We start from the raw sequence: 22,209 nt of genomic DNA on the forward strand, positions 1-22,209 counted from the left end.
GAAAAAAGTTCGCAATAATTTTTTGCAGTGCTGTATTTTCTGAAAAATAGTCTGCAAAATGGGTTTCAGTCTCTTTAGTCCTTCACTACATTTTCTTTACCAACAGGAAACATGTAGCAATATCAATGATAATCTTATTGTGTTGCTCCTGCTGGTATCTAAACTTTGTGTGTGGTTGCAGTTGTCTATGGTTTTACAGTGGATTAGAACCACCAAGTTCAGTGGAATTGCTTCTGACGGACATGGTTAGAGATTAAAGTCAAACTCTTGCACTGTACTAAATTTTATTTTGGGCAATATTCTTGGTTATTTTTGGACTTCACTACCAAAATCAGTAGAAGGTTCAAGTTCTTCCTCAGCCTTCTCCTTCCCACAGTGTTCATGTTTCTTTTCTTTCTAACTCTGTCAGCTGGTTTGGCAGTTACTTTGCTTTTGTTTACCACATCAAACAGGTTGTTCACAGTCATCTGCTTTGTGTCAACCGATAAGTCTTCCAAAAAGAGAAAAATCCGTGGTGCCGGTAAAACAAAAAAAGACAATATTGGCCAAATTCTGTTCTGTCTCACAATGCTCTATATCCAGAAAAGCTGTCTGAAGTCAATGGAGTTGCTCTGATTTACGCCAGGCTAATTGAGAGCAGACTTTGGGTTTTGAGCTGGGAAAAGTTGACCGTAAATGCTAAGGGCAACCAAAAGGAAAACTTGCAGGCCTTTTTCATCCATTTGGCAATCTTCTTCCAAACTAAATGTATTGCTTTTTTGCTTGTGGTTCAAAACAAATAAAGACCCAAATCTGCTTTGTGTTAAAATAGTTTTCATGGAGAGTGAAACCCAGCCTAATGTGCCTGTTACTAAATAAATAAATAAAGAAGTTGATAACGACTACTAACTAGGAAAGGCTGAAGGTTGGTTTAAGGATATGTAGCTGCTGCAGTGTACATTAAAATGCCAGTCCTGACCACCAGCAGGTTTGCTTTGCTGAAAACTTCTTTCTTTTACTATGATGGCATAGAGCACCAAAAAGCCTGGGGGGAACTTCAGTCCTGTTAACATGACATTTTAAATGCTTCGCTGAGGGCACCTCCTAAGGTTTTCTGCCCTGGTCCAAATTGAGTGCTCTCAATCTGTGGTCTAGCATACTGTTTCTTAAGTGGTAGACTTTTAAAAAAATTCTTCCATGTTGGTTTTTTTTTTCATTTTAAAGTAAAGCTAGCTTTTTCCAACCACACAATGGATAGAGTCGGGGAAAAATGTAAGGAGTGGCCTGGAACTTGCACTAGATTGATGTTGTTATTGTATGCAGTGATTTCTGGCTATATAATCGTTAAAAACCAAATTGCTGTCTGTCTGTCTTTCAGTCTCGTCGTGTCTGGTGTCGAGGGAGTAGAAGTCAGGTAGTTCAGAAATTCTCGGTGCATTCTTGAGCACTGGACAGGTGCTCCGCAGGAGCCCTATACTAAACATACAAACCAGAAACAGGTACTTCTCCCAGTTTTTCAAGTCAACGTGTTTCACATTTTGCTGCGCATTTCCCTTTCTTCAGTACTGCGCAGCAACCGCCCCGTCTTGCTCCCTGGGTGTCCCAGCAGAGCTGTGTCAGCCAAACTTAGCAAACACACTCAAGGGAGCTTCTACGCGATTTACGGTGACGCCTCTTACCAGCGTTTGAGTGAACGGCTCTGTCAAAGCGTTGTGAAATGAGTTACAAAGGCTGAGGTTTATAAAGTTATGAATGGCTGGGATTAGGTATTTGTCTCACTTTGCCAGACTCTCTGCTTTCTTCTTCTTCTTCATAGCTTTGATTTGTTTTATATCATCAAAAACGGCCAAAGAATTACTAAGATTGGTCATATAACACTATACGTGTTCATCTAGAGATAGCCAGGCAGAGTTAGGACTTTCTTGTCAGTATTCCTGTGTTTGAAACATAACCGACAGAAGAGCTGACTGCATCTTAAAAACCCATCAGAGCAGAGGCTGCATTCTGGATCAGTGACTGAAGCCGTCTTTTTTAGACTGTGGGGCTAAAAACGTACGAGTAAGACCAACCGTTCAGGTTCACCTGAGGCTTCTAGATTTTTCAGTCTGAAGAAACTTGGCCTTCAGGAGAGCTGTACTGATTAAGGAAAGAACAGCAGAGGAACAAACAGGGAATTATGTACCTATAAACAATGCTTTTGTTAGGGTCCTGCCTAGAAGGCTGTTCTGACTCTTCCTCTGAGCAAAGAGTAGCACAGGGAATTCCAAAGTTTCCTGCAAATCGCTGGGCTAGCAGGACACAGCACCATTGCACGGTGCACATTGAGCTCAAGGGCTTTCACACCCTTTACAGTCCTAGAAAAAAATGGGAAAATTGTAGTCTAAATAAAGGAAAGCTGCGCTAAGAAGTCATAAGGATCTGTTTGTCAGAAAATACATGTTTCTGGCGCTTGAGGATTGCCAAGATGCAGGAAAAGATCGTGACACTATTTTGGTTTTACCAGAAAACAATGAACACAGCTGAACCTCTGATGCTAAGCATTTTTTCTGCTTAATTTTGGATTCCTGTCGAGTTTCTAACCAACAGCACAGACCTTAGTTTGGCTATTATGCCCCATTAACTGATTATTCAAATTGCTTCATGTAGAGCCAGGCCTGCAGGGGTGGTTTGTCCAAAATACAGCTGAGACTTCTTTTTTATTATTATTATGTTTTCCCATGTTTTCAGACATCCTAAACCATAACTAATCTTTGATTTTTCTCTAGCATTTACTGTGGCAAAATTCTAGTTTTTGTCATGATGTTTCAAGTTCTGGTGACTTTCCACTACACTATGTGAAATGTTTTGACAATGTAAATACTTATGGCTGTAAATCAAAGTGCTGGTTACAGTGGTGGGTGGCGTTTATATTATTTTATTTAGGGTGGGTACATTCCACATCTCTTAGAGTTGCTGTCTGTGACAAATACAATGAGTGGTATGACAGGTATGAAACAGCAAGGTGAGGAGACTCAACATCAGCATTTAATGCAGGACTCAGGCTGTGCTGTGGATTATTAAAGGCCCAGAAGAGAAAATAAATTAATTTATTTTTATTGCTGTAATAGAACGAAACAAATGTATTGTTTTCCTAGATGTTTTTCTCTGGTTCCTGGTTTTGGATATTTAAAACACTGAGGCATGAATCTAGACAAAGAAAACATCTCCAGGATAAACATGCAGTCACTTCTCTGTGGATATGCTAAGGATCTCTTTAATACATATATGTATGAGCTGAGCTACCTAGCATTTGCGGGGGCTTTGAAATAGAATGGCATATGATCGGTTATGGGGAAGACAGGAACTTTTTTTACAGTTTAGTTGGCATGGGCAAAAATGGAAATGGGATGTAAAAGCAGTGGTTTTGGAAAGAAGATTTATCTACGAAATTAAAAGGCTTGGTAAGGTAGCATCTGTTCATAGCATCAGACCTTTATTAGTCTTTGACAACAGTAACATACAAAATCTGATCTGCTATTTTAGGTTTGGGGCAGGGAGGACACGTTTCTTTCTCTTGTGCAGGTAGGGTTATGGGAAGCATGAAGTCAAGCAGATGTGAAAGGAGAGAGAATAAAAATGTGAGATTTGTGATCTTACTCTTTGTAAGAATATCTTGGAAGCTCCTGTAAGGAATGTAATAGAGGAAGAGACATGAGATGGGTTAAGAAAAATTTTCTTGCAAAGCCATACCATCGACAAAAGACTCCATTGATGTGTAGGCAGGGATCGACCCACTAATGCATGAGTAATAATAAAAAAAAAATCTAAAAGTTACAGCTTGATGAGTATCTCAAGTACAGGTCCTGTTACTGTCTCAGGTTGATACCAGCACTTTTTAGCTGAATTAAAATATCTCTGTAGAAATGGCAGGTTATGTAGTAGGGGTACGATTTGCTGATTGTGGGTCTTGCGGAAAGGAAATGTTTTATAGTTGGTATACATGCAGAGTCCCATAGACAGCACTGTACTTTGCTGTAAAGGCAATGGTAGATTTTCCCTGTTTGAATTTCAAGAGGAATGAAGAAAGCACTGAAACTTAAATGAGGTTATAGCTGCATGGCAAATGAAAGCACAGTGTGACTTAGCCTAATTTTTTTTTTTCCTTTTTTTTTCCACTGTGTATTTAGCTTTAGTGAACTACCTGAGGAAATGTAAGGCCAAACCAGGAGGTGAATACATCTCTCCGGAGGTCCGTGGTAGCGCCTTATGCACTGGACTACATGTGCCTGAGAGAGTTCACCTCCACACTGTGTTCCCGGTGTTTGTAAACATGATCCTCTGAGGCCAGGAAAGTTTTTTTACACATAGGATGCGACGGGAGGAAAAAAAGACAGCAGTTTGGCAGGATGCCATTTCCCGATCCCTCCCTTTGAAGTAAGGGGCAATAACAGTGACCTTCAAGTGTCAGCCAATATGCAGTTCCAAGCTCTGAAAACACCGTTTCTTCTCTCGTTCTGTATATGTTTCAGTACTTATTGCTCCTAAAGTCTCTCTGCGTCATGATTCTCTTTCTTTACCTCTCTGCTCGTACAGATGTGAAGACAGCAGTGCTGTTCGATGATCAGAGAGTTGGGACTCTCGAAGTCTTCGCAAAGCCTTGCCAGTGTCTTAAGCGAGACTCTGCTGTCTCGCTCTGCTTTGATGTGTCCTATATAAACCAACTGCAGCAGGGCAGCAAGTGTGGAGGCATTACCTAGGTATTACTTAGGTGTGAAAAGTTGTTGCTGATCATATTTTAGGGAGAAGAAAATAACAGTAACCTAAAGATAAAGAACAGTGTAATGTGAAGACATAGTGAATACATGTACTTCACATTATTTGTCATTTCCTCAACTTTTTTTTCTGAGCAGTTTTCTTTATTTAGGGCAGAAATACCCTAAATAATTTTCCCTTTGACCTTTGTAATTATGCATCTTAGTTTCCCTTCTGTGCAGAAGGCCAAATTTTGAGGCTTTGCAAGTAAGTCGTTATCCATAGCATTTCATGTATTTTCATCTTCACATAATTGCACCAGCTGCAGTGGTCTATCACACATAGCAGTGGAATGGAAATGGGCAGGGGGGTTAATGGCTGGTTTCTTTATTTTTTTTTTAATGGAGGAGGAAGTATATTGCCATATTTTTATATAGAGTAACAAATGATACAATTAAATTATTACCACTTTCACCTTTCACATAAAAGGATAGTTGAATCTGTTTTGGCAGCTAGGATAAAAGAAAGAAAGAAAGAAGCAGCAGAAGTGTACCAAAACATTTGTTTGTTTTGCAAGGGCTTAGAAATTTGGCTATGAATTGTGCTGTCTAACCTATGAAAGTGGAATTTCACTCATAAATTGAGGACAACGGCAAGCGATTGCAAGCAAAAATAAAACTACATCCACTGTGGCTTGTAAAGATCTCTCCTTGATGGAACATTTTTCATTTTCTGTTTGTTCACCTGTGAGGGGTTGAGGGAAGCAGCTTTCAAAGTGCTGTGCGAGAGGTAAAACAGGTCAGGCATTTGAAGGGGGGAAAACAACCTGGAAAGAAAAAAATCGAGAGATCAACTGTAGTATTTAATTTAGAATAATATTGTGGCATGGCTAATGGTGGCCTTACTTCACTGAATGTGGCCTGTAGTCCTAGTCAGGAGCTGCTCCCCTGAAAGGCAGCGAAAGTTGAGATGAATGTAATTTAAAGAAGCTAAACTGAAAAGCGCTTGATATAATTACAAAAATACAGGGAGAGAGAAAATTCGTCATCAGTAATTAATGGCACATCGGATGATTTTCAGAGAGTGTGGGAATAATGGCCGATAGCTTTACAGTTCCCCAGTCGACTTCTCTGGGTTGCTTTGTAACTCCAAGGCCCCTTTTTTCACTGAAGTCCAGCGTTCACGTTTCTTGGGAATTTCTGTATAATTCTGTGGATGGTCACAAAAGGCACAGAAGTACACTTAGGGCCTTGTCTAATAACCTGCAAAATTAAGAAGGAAATATTTAGTAAGACTTTAGTAAAGGCTAAATGAGCTCTAAGCAAATTGGAATCGTATACCGAAAAGGAGATATTTTAATGTGCTGTTATCTCATGAATTAACTTTTATGTGCATTGTATGTACAGACCAAAACGTTGGTAGCCTAATTATGGCAAGACTATCCTTTTTTCTGTTGTTCTATATTCAAACATCGGTGGTCAAATTCTTCCTGAATTAAAACAATTTATAGCATATCTTTCACTTTAAAAATTTCCTGTGATACCAAGCAGAGCAGAATGTGTTTCTGTACTCATGCTTATTTTCTGGCTTTGGGTTTTTTTTTTTCTTCAGCACAGCCTTTGATTTTTCTATTAGCTGTATCTTTGGGGCGGGGGCGGGGGTTGGAAAGGGGGAGCGAGAAACTTGTGTTTCTGGGCTACAAGCTAGAAGAAAGAAAGCCTGAGTTCCTTCAGGCTGCCTTCATCAAAACTCTGCAAAAGGAGGAGTTTGGTGGGAGCCTGGAGAGGACAGAGACTGCATAACCTTGTACGCTTTGTTCAGCTCTAGGGACCGGTAAGCCAGAGAGCATTTTTGGGTGCTTTGAGTTCTTGTGGAGTGAGAGTTGCTGTCTTCAGAGTGATGCCTTAGTTTTAAAATCACCTAGCTGTGACTAGGTTCGGCGTGTGTTACGTATGATGCCTAGCATCTTGTGGACTTTGCCCCTGCCTTCAGCTAAACTTGTAGATGAGTCCCTTGATTACCATTTCCTTTCATCAGTCTGTGTTTGTTTGTGTTTGTGTCTCTGCAACTTAGAGTAGCTATTTAGCTATTTAATATCAGCAGGACAAGTTTGATTGGCACTCTTTTTATTTATTATTATTATTTATTTTAAAAAGGAGAAAGGTTAATCCAGTAGTTCTAAAGCCTTTGCCTAGATTTCGCTTTGATGCCTTAGCGGTTCTCTATCCATAAACTGCACTTTCATAGTCTTTTTAAACACGCGCATATTTTGAGGGGCTATAAATACCTTAATGTCAAACTTTAGTTGAAACAACTGAGCAAAACCTGTGCCCTAGTAGATGCTTGTTAGTTGCCATGACTGATGATATACTTCACAAAGATTTGTGAGGTTTTTGGGTTTTGTTTGTTTGGTGGGAGTATTAGCCTGTAGCAGTAATCCATTTTAAAGATGAAAATAAACACAGCGATTGTTTTGAAATTCGTTTTCACTGCTATAAAGCTTTTGTTTAAATACTTCTCATCTGGTACTGTTATCATGGAACTGAAGTAACCCAGCAGTAGCCTTAATTAAGGTTAGCTGAATATATCTGATCCTCCAGCATTAGCTGAAGCCCTTCCTTCCTGCCGCAGGATAAATATTTGCATTTTGTTGGACAGGATGGGTTCCTCTGTGCTACTGAAAAAATGCACTGGCTTCTGCAACCTAGTTTAATTGAAAAACCTGCCTGTGAATCGTATTTCTTAATTTAATTCTACTCTTGCATTGACACCAAATTTGCCTGTGTACGTAGGAGGGAAAGTGAGCTTTCCCACATCATCCCTTCTCCGTTGCACACAAAAATGAACATGCAACCCTGAAGGGTCCAGATGAATTCACAAATCTGTCTGCTCTTCTGTTTGAGCACCCCACTGTGTGATGCTCTGAGCTTTACAAGAACGTCATCCGTCTGTAGTTGGTGTTTTCCCATTTTAATAAATATTCAAGTGGAAGTTTTCCTTTTCTACCTTTTAGGAAAGATTTAGCTAACAGGTGCTACCTCTTTTCACGGACAGAATATCTGTTCTCTAACAATACTGCGAAACAACTGCCACTATCGCTGTGGTTGAAAGAAGAGCACAGGATTCCTGCCGGTGAGCTTACCCCTCTCCTCTGACCTGAATCTGATCCACTTTCTGGGGATAGCGCAGGGGTCTGAAACTGCGAGTTGAGTTGCCGAAAAAGGACTTTCCAAGCGTTGAGCATCTCTCCTAAGCACACGCTTACCTCCATTGTGCAAGTTCCCCCGACCAAATTGGCTCCCCCAGCCTGGGGAGGGTGCCCACCTCTGTGCACAGCACCAGTCATCTCTGCCGCCGGCACACGCGGAGCCAGCTCCTTCCTCGGGCTTTTCCGACCAGTTCCCGTGTCCCTGCTGTCCTCCTAGAGTTAATATTAGCAGAGGAAGAGAGCTTCCCAGTCAAAGCTTCTTCCAAGCTTTTGATGTGGAAGTCAAGGAGATGGGAGGGAAGAGTCCTTGGCCCGACAGAGGAATGATCTCGCTGGATTCTCGTTAGAGATTAATCCAGCAGCGACGGTATGACGATGGGCTCACAGAGCCACTTCACTGCTCCTGGGCAGCTGGAGGGAAGGGAAGACGTCGGTTAACTTCGGGCCTCTGCCGTAGGAAAAGCTGAGTCAGGAGATGATAGAGGTCCTCGTTTTGGGTCAGGAGTAAACAAACTCATTTTCCTGGTTTTGTCCATCTGGTATCTCAGCAGCTGGCTCTTGGGGAGCAGGCTCTGCTGTCAGCAGCCTTGGAAGCGCCGGTCCCCCAAGCCGGTCACTCGAGTAGGTGTGTAACGCGTGCTTGGTGTACTCCGTGAGCCCTGAGCGGATGGGGGGGGATTTGCGTATGCTTACTTCTTAGAGCCCACCCAGTTAATTCAGTTTTCTTTGTTATTATCCACAGTTCAGAAATACATGCAAAAATCAGTAAGAGATTAACTTCCAACAAAATACTCAGCTTGGAAGCAGTACTCATTAGGGGTGTGTGCATGTCTGATTATAAACTGTAAAAGCAAGTGTGCCACACAGGGTTGCTGTACATGCATAGTTCTTTTGAAATGTGATATTTTCAAATAATGTACAAATTAAGGGGCTGTTACTCTTGATCTGCTCCTTTAGAGTACAGCAAGTCATAACATGAGAGAAGTGGGCTCTTGACTTTTTGCTTCCTAAGACGAAATTGCAGATAAACAGCACAGCAGACAGAAGTATTTCCTTCATGTGACATTATTAATAGTTCATGACCCGTCGTTAAGGCGGACAGGGGCTAAACGTTCTCTTTGGCTCCATGTAGATCATATCACCTCCTGGTCCACGTTCTGTTTCTCATTGTAGGCAGGAGTGTGTCTCTACCTATAGACTGAAGCCAAATCCTTACACATCCCAAACTGGTCTTTATGTGATAATGGTTTTCAGTCCAGTAACTGACTTAAAGATTAAAATAATTTCATGTTTTGTAACAGCTTTCAGCACGTGGATGTATTGCACAGCCTACTATAAAGAAGCATGTATGTAAAAAGCTACGGTGCTTTAAGCATAGCTATCTTATATAGATTCTGAAAAGCTGTTTCTATTTTAATCTTGTTTTTAAGTAAATGCTAGTGCTTATGGAAAATATGTCATTGATGCCTCTGAAAATTGAGATATCGCAGTTCCGTTTCCTAGTTTGTTTTTCAAATGTTAACCTGAGCTTATATGGGCATTTCTGTTGTAACTCTTAAAGCTGCTTGGTTTTCAGGATTTTTTTGCAGACAATTAGTCCTTCCAGGGTAAGGTGCAGTAAAATTTTTGTGAGGGACTGGTCATATATCCTTATTTTATGAAGGCTATTATATACAGGCTTAATTTAGGGTGTTTTCGTACTTATAATTGAGCTAGTTGTGTGGGAATCAGTTTTTCCTAATAATGGATTCGAACAATATTTTGCACAGCAGTAAGAAACCCAGAGGACTGTATTTTAATTGATTACTGCTCACCTGTAGTATTTAATGTATGGTTCACTTGACAATTATACACTTTCTACACAGAAGCTCAGAGTTTTCAAAAATGGGTGCCTAAAATTAGAATAGTAAGTCCCTGCTTAGTTCCAAACTCCAGCTGGCTCTAGGGAAATAGACTATACAGCAAAAGTAGATTCAGGCCTTTAGGTACCAATTAAATGTTCTAATCTGACAAATAGTGATTACAAAAACTCTGAACGGTGGGGAAGGGAACAGCTTTCACTGCCGGTATATAAAAGACTTGATATCAAGTAGGTTCAAGGTTATAAACACAAGATGTAAAACTAGGATGGCAGGATCTCAAGGGAAATACCAAGGATGTGGTGCTCACCTGGCACGTGTTAGTGTGATCACTGACGATCCTGAGTTATCAAGTGGTCCTTAAACGTGAGCTAACCCTCTTGGTTCTGGATGCTTTTTTCTTTTCAGCTTCTCTTTCTGCTCAGTGCAATTATAACTCAGTGGTCCCCAGTTCAACCCATATTGTATAAACTCCTGTCCTTACTACCACGCAGTCGTGTGAACGAATAAGTTCTCAAAGAACCCTTTCAAATTTATGAGATACAGCAAATCAGATAAGTATTTCACTTATGATTTGAGGCATTTTGAGACAGTTGAGGAGAGCGAGGAATTTGTTGTCATCAATCTGGAAACCTGGTGGGAGCTTAAAACACAGTAATAAGGGGGCTGCTCTTGTTTGTATAAGCAATAGCTGTGCTATCAGCATTATAGGATGCGTTGTGCTCTTATCAGAGAACCGTGATCCCACAGAGCTTCATGAGTTGTTTCCCAAAAGTGATTGCTGTAGGACTGGCAGATGCAGACATTTGCCCTTCACAGCAGATAATAGCAAAGCTAGTCTTGAGCTGCTCACTAGTAAGGAGAATGAATGATACAAATGCTCCCTGATCAACTCCTTTTTTCCTGTTTTTTTGGTATACCAGTGTGGAAGTCGAGAGGTGTCTTTGTAGGGGAGGTATATGTTTGTGAAGAGGACAGGGAGATGGAGAGATGACAGCTGAGATGGTTATGTCACTATGATACCTTAGGAATGGTTGTAAGTGTTTACCTTGTAGATGTTTGCCAGAGTATTGGAAAAGTTCCAGGTGCTGCCATTTTCCTGATTATTCTATAACTAACTCCATACAAATGCAACAAATTTTGGATTGACCCTTTGCATCACACTCGATGAGTTCGTGATCTCACATTGTAAATATTCATTATTCTTATGACATGGAAACGAATTCTGAATGGAAAAAAATGCACAGAGCATCCCTTCAGAATTAGAGAAAAGAAAACCAGCTTTCAGGAAAATGCAAGGATTATGAGCGTCTTACAAACTTTATTACTGTTTATATGTTTTATTTTTTGCATGGAACGTAACCTAATGGTATACATCATTAAGTGGAGAACTGGATCAACTGCAAATGCAAAAGAAGTCCAGAGAGAGAATATTTTCTAAATCTTCCACGAGTCTGTTGGTTTGGGGAGGAAAAAGCATAAATGGGAGGGAAAGGGGGCAGACAATGTAGCCTTTTTTGTGTTAATACAGTTTTCTTTTTTATTTTCATGGTTTGTAGGTTATGGAGGCTTTATGCGTGACTTACAATTCTCCTCTGCCAGAATTACTGTTGAACCGAAGCCTGCTTTGACCATACTAATGACTCTTTACTGAAATATTTCATATACTGGCATCCAATAACTTAAATATTGCTATTTGCAAATAGTCCTGAACTGATTTGGTCTCTCTGTTATTTCTAACTTAATGGTTCACCCTGTTCTGTTTTCCAGTTGAGCTATCAGTTGCTTAACAGGAATGTTTTATTTGTGTTAATTTAGAAAGCGTGATGTCCAGTGCCAGCTGTCCCATGCCAGCACAGCGTGTACTGTCCTTTAAGCCAAACAGACAGAGCTTAATGACTAATGAGCTGACCATTGGTATTGTCGTGAATGTTTTCCATTAATGCCTCTGCAGGTAGGGCAGCAGCAAATGGAAAGCCAAGCTCAAGAAAAAACAATGGTGTCTCCAGGATCTTAAAAATTAATAGTGAAAAACGTAAATAGGGGAGAGGATAAAATTTTTGTCTCGGTAGCTACGCTTGCACCAGCACATATTTAGCGGGAAGTTTTAGGTGGCTTTCTGTCTAACAAGCGGGGCCATAACTCCCCCCCCCTTCAGTGTTTTCCTTCCATTTCTAACTTCATTGCATTTCTTTTTCTGGAGACTCACGTCATTTTCTCTTCCACCTTCTCTCTTTCCATCCCACTGCATGCCTCTTTCCTTGGTCTGACCTCAGAGAGGAGGAAGAGTATGAAGAGGAGGAAGAAGAACAGCCAGTCACAGAGCCCAATACTGAGGATGAGGGGGAGGAAGAGGCCAGTAGGCAGGTCAAAGCCAGGTACCGGGATTCAACTTTGTCCCTCACCTTTTCCTCAAGGCTCTGGCATGAGCTCACCAGCACAGCGTGTGGCAGCTTCTGCCTTTTCACTCACGTTCCTAGATCACCTGTTAAAGCCACCCCCGAGGAAATCTTTCTGCATTTAAAAACTTTGTCGGGCTGTGTGTGTGTTAATGGAAACATGTTTAATTATATAGGCTCAACGCACTAAGAACTGTTTGCGCTCACTCCCTTTGTACAAAATGAGTAATGCTCACAAATCTTAAACGATTTAGCAGAAAGCATAACTTCTAAGCATGGCTTAGGTTTATCTTTTTAGTTAAGGCAATGGTGAAACATTGCAGCACTTTGCTGAGGATGTTGCTTGGTTTCGTAGGTTTTCATGCCTGTTTTCACGATACAACCTTATTAGCAGTATCTGTCGCTATGGAGAAGATTGACATTTTTTTAATGCTGCCTATGATTTCTGTCAATTTTGTTCATGTTTTAATAGGAAAGAACTACTTTGAGGCAAAGCTGATAGATAGATAGATAGATAGATATCTCATTTTATACATACCTGCCCATCTGTGTATATATGGATATAAACAAGCCACCTATCCAAACAATATTCTCATGTAAAATTTTCCACTTATTTCTGAGGTATATATAGATTTGGCATCTGGCAGCTTTATCCTAATAAATTGGAAGAAAGAAAATATGTTCTTTCTTCCAGACAGCCATTTGATTTAGGTTAAATTGTTTGGCTTTGCAACTCAGCAAATGAGATTGGATTTTTTTTTTAAATAAACCACATTCATGCAGACGCTGTACAGCACGGAAGGAAGAAAGGAAACTGTTTAATGTGTGAATTCCAAAGAAAATACTGCACTGTTGTTATTAATATCTTCCAGTCTGCAAATCTTGCCAATGGCAGCCTGAAATTTCAAAATTAAGTGATAATTTCCTCAAATCCAATTCTTAAAAGTCAAAGTTAAGGCGTAAGTTATTAGTAAATCGCATGAATACACTAAAATACTGTTAAAAAAAAAATGAGGAAGAGCCATGTAAAGGGCATGATGCGCTTTTAAGTCATTGGTCTCTTAAAATAATAATCACTTTGAGATAACTGGTCGATATTCCCATGGCTTTTCTAAATACCTCCTTTCACTGTCACTGTAGCATAACAAAAACAACCTGTACCATGGCCGTTCGAGTTAGGTGCTGTCAGGACAGGTAAGACTAGCCTGGCTTCAGTGACCGCTGTCATGCACAGCTCATGTGAGAGGTGAAGGTTTCCAGACTGCCCATGGAGCTTTTACCTGGTATATACCTGGTGATTAACTTCATAATATCCTAACATACATAACACGCATTATGTTTTTGTTGCATATGCTGTGCCCAACCCGCACTCCTCAGAGGAGGGCCGTGCCTCGCGTGCCCGTAGGTGGGTTGCAGAGGCGATCTCAGGAGAATGAAATCACCCACCTGCCGAGTGATCCAGCCCAAAACCCATGCACAGTGTTTATGCTGGAGATAATAGCGAAAACAGATATCCCGGAGTGCAGATCCCATGGCTTTTCATCTGCCTTGCCGCTTCTGTCGCTCACCGACACCTGCCTTCACCAGGGCAAAGCAGATGTGGTTTCTGTTGCACTTGATGCAACTCCACAAGTCTATCTAACACCAACGTGGGATGCTGGCACTCAGAGAAATTAGTGTCTTCATACCTAGGCAAATGACCTGGTAAGGTGTTGCTTTTGAAATCATTCTAAACATTAATTTTGACAGAACAGTGCTGATTGAGTATATTTGATTTTCATCTTCGGTACATGAGCATTTTTAGTAAAAAGATCAGCTCACCGGGGAAGATGATAATCGGATATCTGGCCTTCTAGAGGCAGTCATGCAGATTGTATCTTGAAGCATCTATACTCTGCAGACCATGTTACCTAGCATGTTGAGACTGCTTTGTACTGCTCTGACAAAGCTTACAACCTAACTTGAAATACTTGGAAATTGTTCGGAAAATGGTTGTGAAAAGGTTCGTGAAAATTAGTTCTGAAGCCTGTGGGTTAAACCCCTTCCGTTCCTTTAAACTGAGTGGCTTCCATTCCTCAGTATTTCCAACCCTAAGAAGAATCCCACTGGGATACAAAGATGTGAGTTCTCTTACTTTATGTGCAAAGACACGATGATTGTCTAAATTTGGGAATTTTTTGCTTGTCTGACTCTCCTTGACTTTTTTTTTTCCCCCCTCCAAGTGGTACTATCTATTGATCTCTCTTTTCCCCATTTTTCTCTCCTTTCCTTCCCCTTCTCACAATATTTTCCTCCTGCAGTGGGGTCCCAGGTGCATGGGAGGCTGTGAATGAAAACCTTTCACGGTGTTCTGATTCTTCAACCGTCTCCAGTGCCATTTCTCCAGCTGAGAGGCCTCTCTCCTGCTCTAAAGCAAAGAGCTCTTCTAGCAGCTCCTCTTCTGTGCCTGACTCATCTGTCTCTCATCATAACTCTGTCCTTTCATCACCATCTTCACCTGCGGCAGCATTGCTAAGCTCTTCCCAAAATTCATCAGCATCCATTACTCCAAAGGCATCTCCAACGGTGGAGAAATTACCTTATGTACCACATACTCCTTTTCACCTCTTCTCGTACGACTTTGAAGAATCTCCAGCATCTGTGAAAGAAAAGGAAGCAGAACTGATGAGGGAAAACAGGTAGATTTTATACAGCTGACATTAATTTTTAGATAAATGAGTAACACCTTTCAAGAGTTTTATAGTAGTAATAATGCACTCTCTGTTGTATTATTTGCAGAACATACTGTATTAGTTTTAGTCCTGTAAGCCTGTATTTTGATTTGATTGATATTCTCCCCTTGCCTTTGCTGCCTTCATTTTGTCTCACTCCTCCTCAAGGTCAGTAGTTAATAAATATCCTGGCCTCCCTGTACAGCAGGAGATAAATAACCTGTGATTTGGGAAATCACAGAAAGGAACACCATTTTGCTGTCATTTACAACAATGTAATTTGCAGACATGATTTCATGAAAATTAATGGAGCTCTTCTGCTATAAAACCAAGAGAGATCAGATCAGCACTTGGAATTCAGGGGTGAAATCCTGGCTTCAGACTGAACTGCCAAATCCCAAATTTGTTGTTAGATTACAGTGCACATCCCTGTCATTTGCAATTTCAACTCGTGCTTGTAATAAGAGAAGTAGATTAAACCCTGTAAAGAGAATATAGCGCTCAGAATAGGCAGTTTTCCCTCCGCAACATCTGCTCAGTTCAATTGCTCCTCATGTATTTCTCTTAGTTTTTATTTTTAATTTTTAATATCTCCATCCCACATATTTAAAAACAAAAAGAAATTGTTTCATCTCAATCTGTTTTCAAGTAAACCAGACTGGCAATATGTGGCACTAAAAACAATGCTAGAGAATCACCTTGAAAAGAGTTTGATGACTTTTAGCTGTCTCTCCCAACGGTCAGCGTTCTTTGAATTAGGTGCTGAAAATGTACACGTATATTGTGAGTGTATTTATTTCTTCCTTTTTCCAGCAGTCCTTCTGAATTTCTGCATGTGAACAAATATTTTGATTCCTTTGATCCTTTTAATTTTCGATCTTTCTCTTCTAATAGGTGGGTGGTTTTTGTCACTTTTTCATTTCGCTGAAAAGACTGTAAATCCAAGTAGCTGTTGACAAGGGACTTAGTTCACATATCTTTCCCTACCTGCAGCTTGAACACTAGGATTCCTCTAAATTTACATTTTCCTGCATAGGTGCAATTTTCCCTGAGGCCTCTCACACTCATTTATTGCTTTCTCATTGCTGCTGCTGTTAGTTATACTTCTTAGAGAGTAGATACCCATTCCTGGAATATTTAGTATTTCTGCAGTGATTTATTTTCCTCTGATCATCCTTGTGCTTCTAGTTACCACATAGGATCAAGGGCATGGTGTGGGGGGAGGATTGTGCTGGGTTTATTTGGAGAAAAAGGAGGGCAAAGCTTACACGATTTGGGCAGTAATGTGTTCATAAAAGAGGTAAACGGGGTTTCTTCAGAGTGAAGGCTCCTGGGGCAAGGCCATTGCATCTGCATTGGTATATGAGACAAGAAGGGAAAATGGAAGGACTAGCCACTACCAGAGGAAGATTAGAAAGATAAATATTGTGTACAGGATACAGACTTGTCCTGGTGTGCTGGTTTTGCCTTGCTACTCTTCCAGCATCTCTGTCTCCTTCTAAATTTGATACATAGGGATGCTGTGTCCAGGCCAGTCCCTCTGAATTTGATTTTGTTAATGCTTGTAGGTCTGAATCCATAGAAGGTGTGTTCTCTCCATTTAGGGTTATCTTTGGACTAATTGAAATTCCTTGGTCCGAAAAAGGATTCTGCACTGTCTCAGCTTTTTCATAGGGTGGAGGAGAAAAAAAGCGAATGTAATGGTTGATAAGAAGGTCTTCTTTTAGTTGATTGAAATGGAAAGGGAGGTTTCTGTTAGTGTCAGGAACATACTGAATGAGCTCCCAGTTGTTTTCGGGACAACAAGTTTTCTCATCGCTCACTCAGTACGAGCACAGGCAGAACATTTTGTGAGCTGAGCCTGCCCAAGAGAAGACCCAAGCCAGGTCCGTGCTACCAGGGAAGTCCCACACTGTCCAGCGACACAGCCCTCCACTGGGCCACTGTCTCCGGTTTCTACTTAGTTTTCTTCTAGGGCAGGAATGCCACGAAGGCAATTATTTCCTGCAAAATTCCTTTTGTAGCTCAGAAACGTGCACGTTAGTGTTTTTTTCCCAAAATTATTCCCCTGTTCCTGGGTAGTCAGCATAGCGTCTCAAAAATAGATGGTCGTGGTGATGGCATGTTTTCTAAAACGTAAACCTGGAATTGTTGCCAAAGGGGGCATGTTCTCTAAAGCATGATCCCTTCCATTATAAAAACCCCTGACTAAAATCTATTCTGATCTTAACACGGGCCTTGGCAGGCAGCAATGCTGTTTTGTACCCTAAGGAATAAAGCTTGAAACTTTGAATGAAATTTTGCACGGCTAGATGAGTGTGCTAAATGGAGCTGAAGGAAACCAACCAGCTTTTTCAAATAAAATTGCTGAGTGAAATTACTGAGTGCTGATGTCTGTGGTAGAAGAAGCAGCAGAGAAAAGATACGGTGAAGGGGAGTATATTATATCTTAAAAATTATAATAAGGAAAATGATGTTGCCCTTTTTCCTGGCGTGAATTTTTTCATTTGGATGAGTTGGCCTTGCAGAGTACTCACCTACAGAGCATCATATGCTTTCCACGTGGGAAAACAGTATCGTCTGTGAACAGAAATGTTAACATTTTCCCAAATCAGGAATTTCTCCTTGACATGTTGTCTAAGTACGATGGTTAAAAGACATAGCAAAGCAACACAAGTGGCTTTTCTATTCGGTACGGGAGCCAGGATGAAAACATTGATACAGGGGACTCTGGGGAGGTTGCCATTCAACAATTTCTCTTTGATCAGCAAGCTCACATTGAAGTCAAGCAGGTTTGGGGTTTTTTTTTAATGGAGGGAATGGCCAATAGAAATTTCTAAAGCCATGCTTCCGGAGACATGTCTTTTTAACCATGGTGATGATTTTTTACAGACATTTTAAGAAATGGCACATAAGCTATGACTTATGTTGGGGGGTGGGGGTGGGGAGAAAATACTGCCTGCTTTAATTGAAAAGAAGGTGGATGCTTTCCATTTATAACGCAAACATTCGCAAATCATGGATGTCCATGTTCAGATCATGTCTCAGGAACGCTGCTGTTTTCCTTAATTTCACTAGATATGAATACTGCTGACTTGGACTGTTTTGATCCCTTTTCTAACGGCTGGGTATCGGCTCCCAAAACAGCTAATAATTTTGAATAACTGAGCAGTGATTTAAGTATTCCTGCTCTGAGTTGTCGCTTTGGAGGACCATTCTAATCTCTCCTTTTCCATACCAATAGCTCACTATTTGAATCAAGTATGTCTGTGACACAGATGATAGGTTGCGTATTTTGAAGCTGGGATTAGAGCAGTATTTTCAGAAGGTGGATGTTTGAGAAGTTCAGGGGTATGGGATCACCGCCACCCCCTAAATGAGAGGATTTACTGTTGCATGCCTGCTTGCTGACGGATTCTTTCTGTCTCTCCCTTTCTCCTGCTTTCCTTCCCATTTCTTCAGATACAATAGCTATGGCAGCAGCTCTTACTCTTCTCCGCGACCTTACTCTGGTGTGAGTGCCCCTACAACACCCACTTCTCGTTACGGGACAACTCTCTCACCGCCTCAGGAGACCAAATCTGACAGGTTTGTGAATTAATCAGTGTTTTGACAATATTTCCTTTATAGACAGGATAAAGGAGATAAGCGTAAGCTGTTCTGAATGGGCACTGGAAATATCTTCTAGCCGGATATTTTCTAATGTTGGAAAGAAAATGGACAAAAATCTAGACATGTTCATTCTCCACTCATTCTCAAGCCTTTCTCTGACTTGGTGTTAAAGGCTGGTTGTATTACCGTCCCACTTCTGCTTCTTCTACTTAAATGGATAAAACAGAATTGCTTCACACATATGGCGTTCTAAGTATTAAAAGGTGAATTAAAGCACATTTTATTTCTTTCCACTTAAAAAAAAAAAAAAATCAGACAGATCTCTTTTCACTTTTATCATCTTAAATCAACTATAAAATCTTGGAAGGGTGCTTAGCTCAGAATTTCCTAGGCCATAATTTTGTCCTTCCTTGGAAATACATGATATATCTCATTGTATTTCATCAAGGGCAAAACGTTTCTTGGTGTAGGTAAAGCAAACTCATAATAACCTACCAGTTATCAGCTCACTTTAAAAAAAAGGGGGGGAGGGGGCAGGGAGGAAGCCCACACTAGCAATGAAAAAGCAGTATTTTGAACAATCAAAATACTCTTTTGATTTATGTAAGGAACTAGGGGAAGAAAAAAGATAGGAAAATGTTATGGATACATGAAAGAAATTCTTCTTGGCAAGAGATTTGGACCACCAGAAATTAACTGACTGCTGCAACTTGAAAGTAAATGACAGCTTGAAAGAATGTCATGCTGAGTTTAAGGAGGAAAGGTAGAAGTTTTTAATTAGTTTAATTAAATAGTTTAATTAAATAATTTCCAATTAGGCCAGGAGGGCTTTGGATTGTTTGTTGCCAGACTGGCCTCTACTTCTTATAAATATCATCTCCCACCCTTTTTTTGAATGGAAGGCTTTTTCAGGATCCTTTGTCTGTATTCCAGTTACTTTTTATTAATGATTTTTTTGAGTATTTCTGTATGTGTATAGAAAAACATGTGTGTGTGTGTATATATATATATATATATGTTTGTGTGTATGTATGTATGTTTCAACCTACCTAATGCCTCACATCCTTTCCAGTCTACTACTCGGAATGGTTCAAGTTAGGTTCTTCCAGCATGCGTGTATTTCTAGCCATGAGGTATTGATTTAATCCTTTTTTTCAAGTGAGTAATTTCATTAAGTTTATCTTTGGAGAAAGGCATTGTTTTTCATTTGCTCATCTTCCTAGAGTAACTTGCCTCAATTTGTCTTTCCTGATCGGAATTAAATTATTGCCGAGTGAAACCATAATAAAAAACTCTGAACTGGCATTTTCACCTCCTTTTACCTCAGCAAAATAGATGCAAGATAAACAAGAATTAAAAGTATCCCGCTGCTTTTGAAGTTTTAGATTTCCAAGCCCCCGCTGTTGTAAACTTCTGATTGCTACTGCAGCAAAGAAACCCCAAAGTGGTCAAACGCCGAGATGGCTAAAGGTCATTGGGCCCGTCCCGCGAGAGGTTGATCGCGCTGGCCCTGGTTCAGAAAAAGAAAGCAAGCTTTCATTGCAGCATGCACGTAAGTGTGGTGCTGGTTTGGAGCCAAAATGCCTTGGCCCCACAGGATGAAGCTGTAAAATTCACAGATTCATGGAGAGTCAAGCCAGAGGGGAGCTCTGTAATCATCTCTTGTGACCTGTACTGGGTCTCACAGAAGCTAAATGAAAGACCCCTGTACCTTCATGTGTTTTCAAGTGGCAGCGCATGACTTCTGCTGGAAAACATTCCAGTATTTATCATCACTGCTAGGAGAATATTTCACATTTTGAGGCCAGTTTGTCTAGCAGCATCTTCCAACCATTACACCTCATCCTGCTTTTCTCCGTGAAACTGGAAAGTGCTCTGCCTTCAACTATTAGATCTCTCTTACATGTTTTAAGTGTCTGAACACAGTGCTCGGAGTAGTATCTCTGTCCTTCCACTTCACATGATAAAAATCTCTCTGCTCTTGTTTAAATTTGCAGCTTGCTATTCATGGTAGTTGAACTCATCAGGATTTCTGCATTTTTATATTTGAGGGATGTTAGAGCCTGATGGTTTTTTATATTGGTCTCTTAAGAAGTGTGAAAAATGCGTGTACACCACAGCTACGTGTTGCCTGCAGAATAGATGCAGTTATTTCTTGAAAAATAATTAAATTTACAGCTTCAGATGCCAATTTGCATCAAGCCTTGTTCTTTTTGAGTGCGCTGCCATTGCAGATGTATAGTTGAGCAGGCTCTAATGCAATGACTGCTTTGAAGAAGGGCAGAAGCCTGCTTTTATTTCATTGTCCTGAAAGACACGGGTCACAGAAATGCCCGAGCAGAGATCGATGGGTAGAATTTGCTCATTGGAGGGTAGGCTGTGTAGTGCATGACACAACACTCGGCACTGATTAGTAAGTGGAAAGTATTTATTGTGGAAGTTTTCACAGTCTTCCGTCTATGGTGTTCACCTTCGATTATATAAACATTATTTCCTACCTCCTGATGGTAAAAACTTACACGGATTCAAACACACAAAAAAGTTAAAAGATGAGCTGGGGGGAGGAAGACACTTGATAAGAAGCAGATGCGTATCTATGCTTAGCTCCAAGGTGAGTTTTCTGCTTCCAGCTTACAATTACAGTTATCCAAAGCCTCCACAGAAAGATTCCTGTCTTTTATCATGCAGGGAAGAGCTTCAGATGCAGTTTCCAGTACTGTTTATCTGACCTTTGAGAACGAGGAGGAAGGAAGAAGCAGCATTTAGAGCATTGCCCAGTGAAATGATTCACGCTGCATTCAGTTACCTTGACAGGCCTTTCAAACCCTTGGCTGCATTTTGCTTATGTAAACAAGAGCTACAACTTTGGTGGAAAGAAGCAATGTGGTTGATATTTTGACATTCATACGTTCAAAAACCTCTTTGGCTACGATCAGTAGGGAGTCCAAAAGAGCAGTGCAAACGTAACTACATTTTCGTCTTTGAAATCCACATAACATATATATTTCTGATTGTACAGCAGAGGAAAAGGCTTACTTGACTGTTTCTCGGTTTCTAAATTCAGCTGCAGCCTTTTGCCAACTTCTTGCAATACTGTTGTTCTCTCTCATTTCTCTGGGTCCCCTGTGGAGAGCCATGTTTCTGAAATGCATATTGCAGCCATGGGAATCCTGCTGAAGGAAGGCAAATTGCAGGGCACTTTCTGTTCAGCCCTTCATTGGGAGAGGAGAAAGGATATGTGGGTTCTCTCATAGCTCTCTGCTTGTGCAAGTTGCTCCTAATGCGTAAGAAGTATAACCCAGTCCTCCTGTTTGCAACTGCCAAAGGCTGCTTGCTCCATAAATGTACTGCTCCCACTCTTCACGACTGAAATCACCAATTAACTCTCTCCTCAGTTCCTAAAGGAAGAAAAAAATTATTGGTCTCAATTTTTTAACCTCCTAAATTTTGGTATCAAAGGGGAAGAGCAAGACGTGGCTGGAGTGGAGCACACCAGGGAGAAAAGCATTTTTCTGTACCTCTGAGTTGCTGTCTTGCCTGAGGGAAGAAAGTGTTGTAAGACTTTTCTAAATTTCCTTGCCTTTAGCTCACACCTAGGATATTTCTGGTTAGCCAAAGACTGCCTTCTCAGACTCTGAATCTAAGACAGTCACTCTAATTGAAAGCTGCAGGCTGGAATCTGTAGCTGGACAGCAAACTCATTACTGGCA

The 22,209-nt window shown here is 40.6% G+C and overlaps 1 protein-coding gene across 6 annotated transcripts in view; it reads left to right on the forward strand.

Moving 5' to 3' along the window:
* The window catches only part of FHOD3 (formin homology 2 domain containing 3), a 388,990-nt gene that overhangs the window by 273,928 nt on the left and 92,853 nt on the right, over positions 1–22,209 (forward strand). For 5 of the 6 annotated variants that reach the window (XM_075022701.1, XM_075022699.1, XM_075022700.1 and 2 more), the window contains 3 exons: positions 12,054–12,155; positions 14,477–14,854; positions 18,350–18,475. In XM_075022701.1, coding sequence (XP_074878802.1) covers positions 12,054–12,155; positions 14,477–14,854; positions 18,350–18,475 — 606 coding nt within the window. Of the gene's footprint in view, positions 1–12,053; positions 12,156–14,476; positions 14,855–15,703; positions 15,782–18,349; positions 18,476–22,209 lie in introns of all 6 variants that reach the window. The other variant, XM_075022703.1, reaches the window with a different exon arrangement.

Source organism: Buteo buteo, chromosome 3, assembly GCF_964188355.1.
Source record: "Buteo buteo chromosome 3, bButBut1.hap1.1, whole genome shotgun sequence".
Taxonomy (NCBI): Eukaryota; Metazoa; Chordata; class Aves; order Accipitriformes; family Accipitridae; genus Buteo; species Buteo buteo.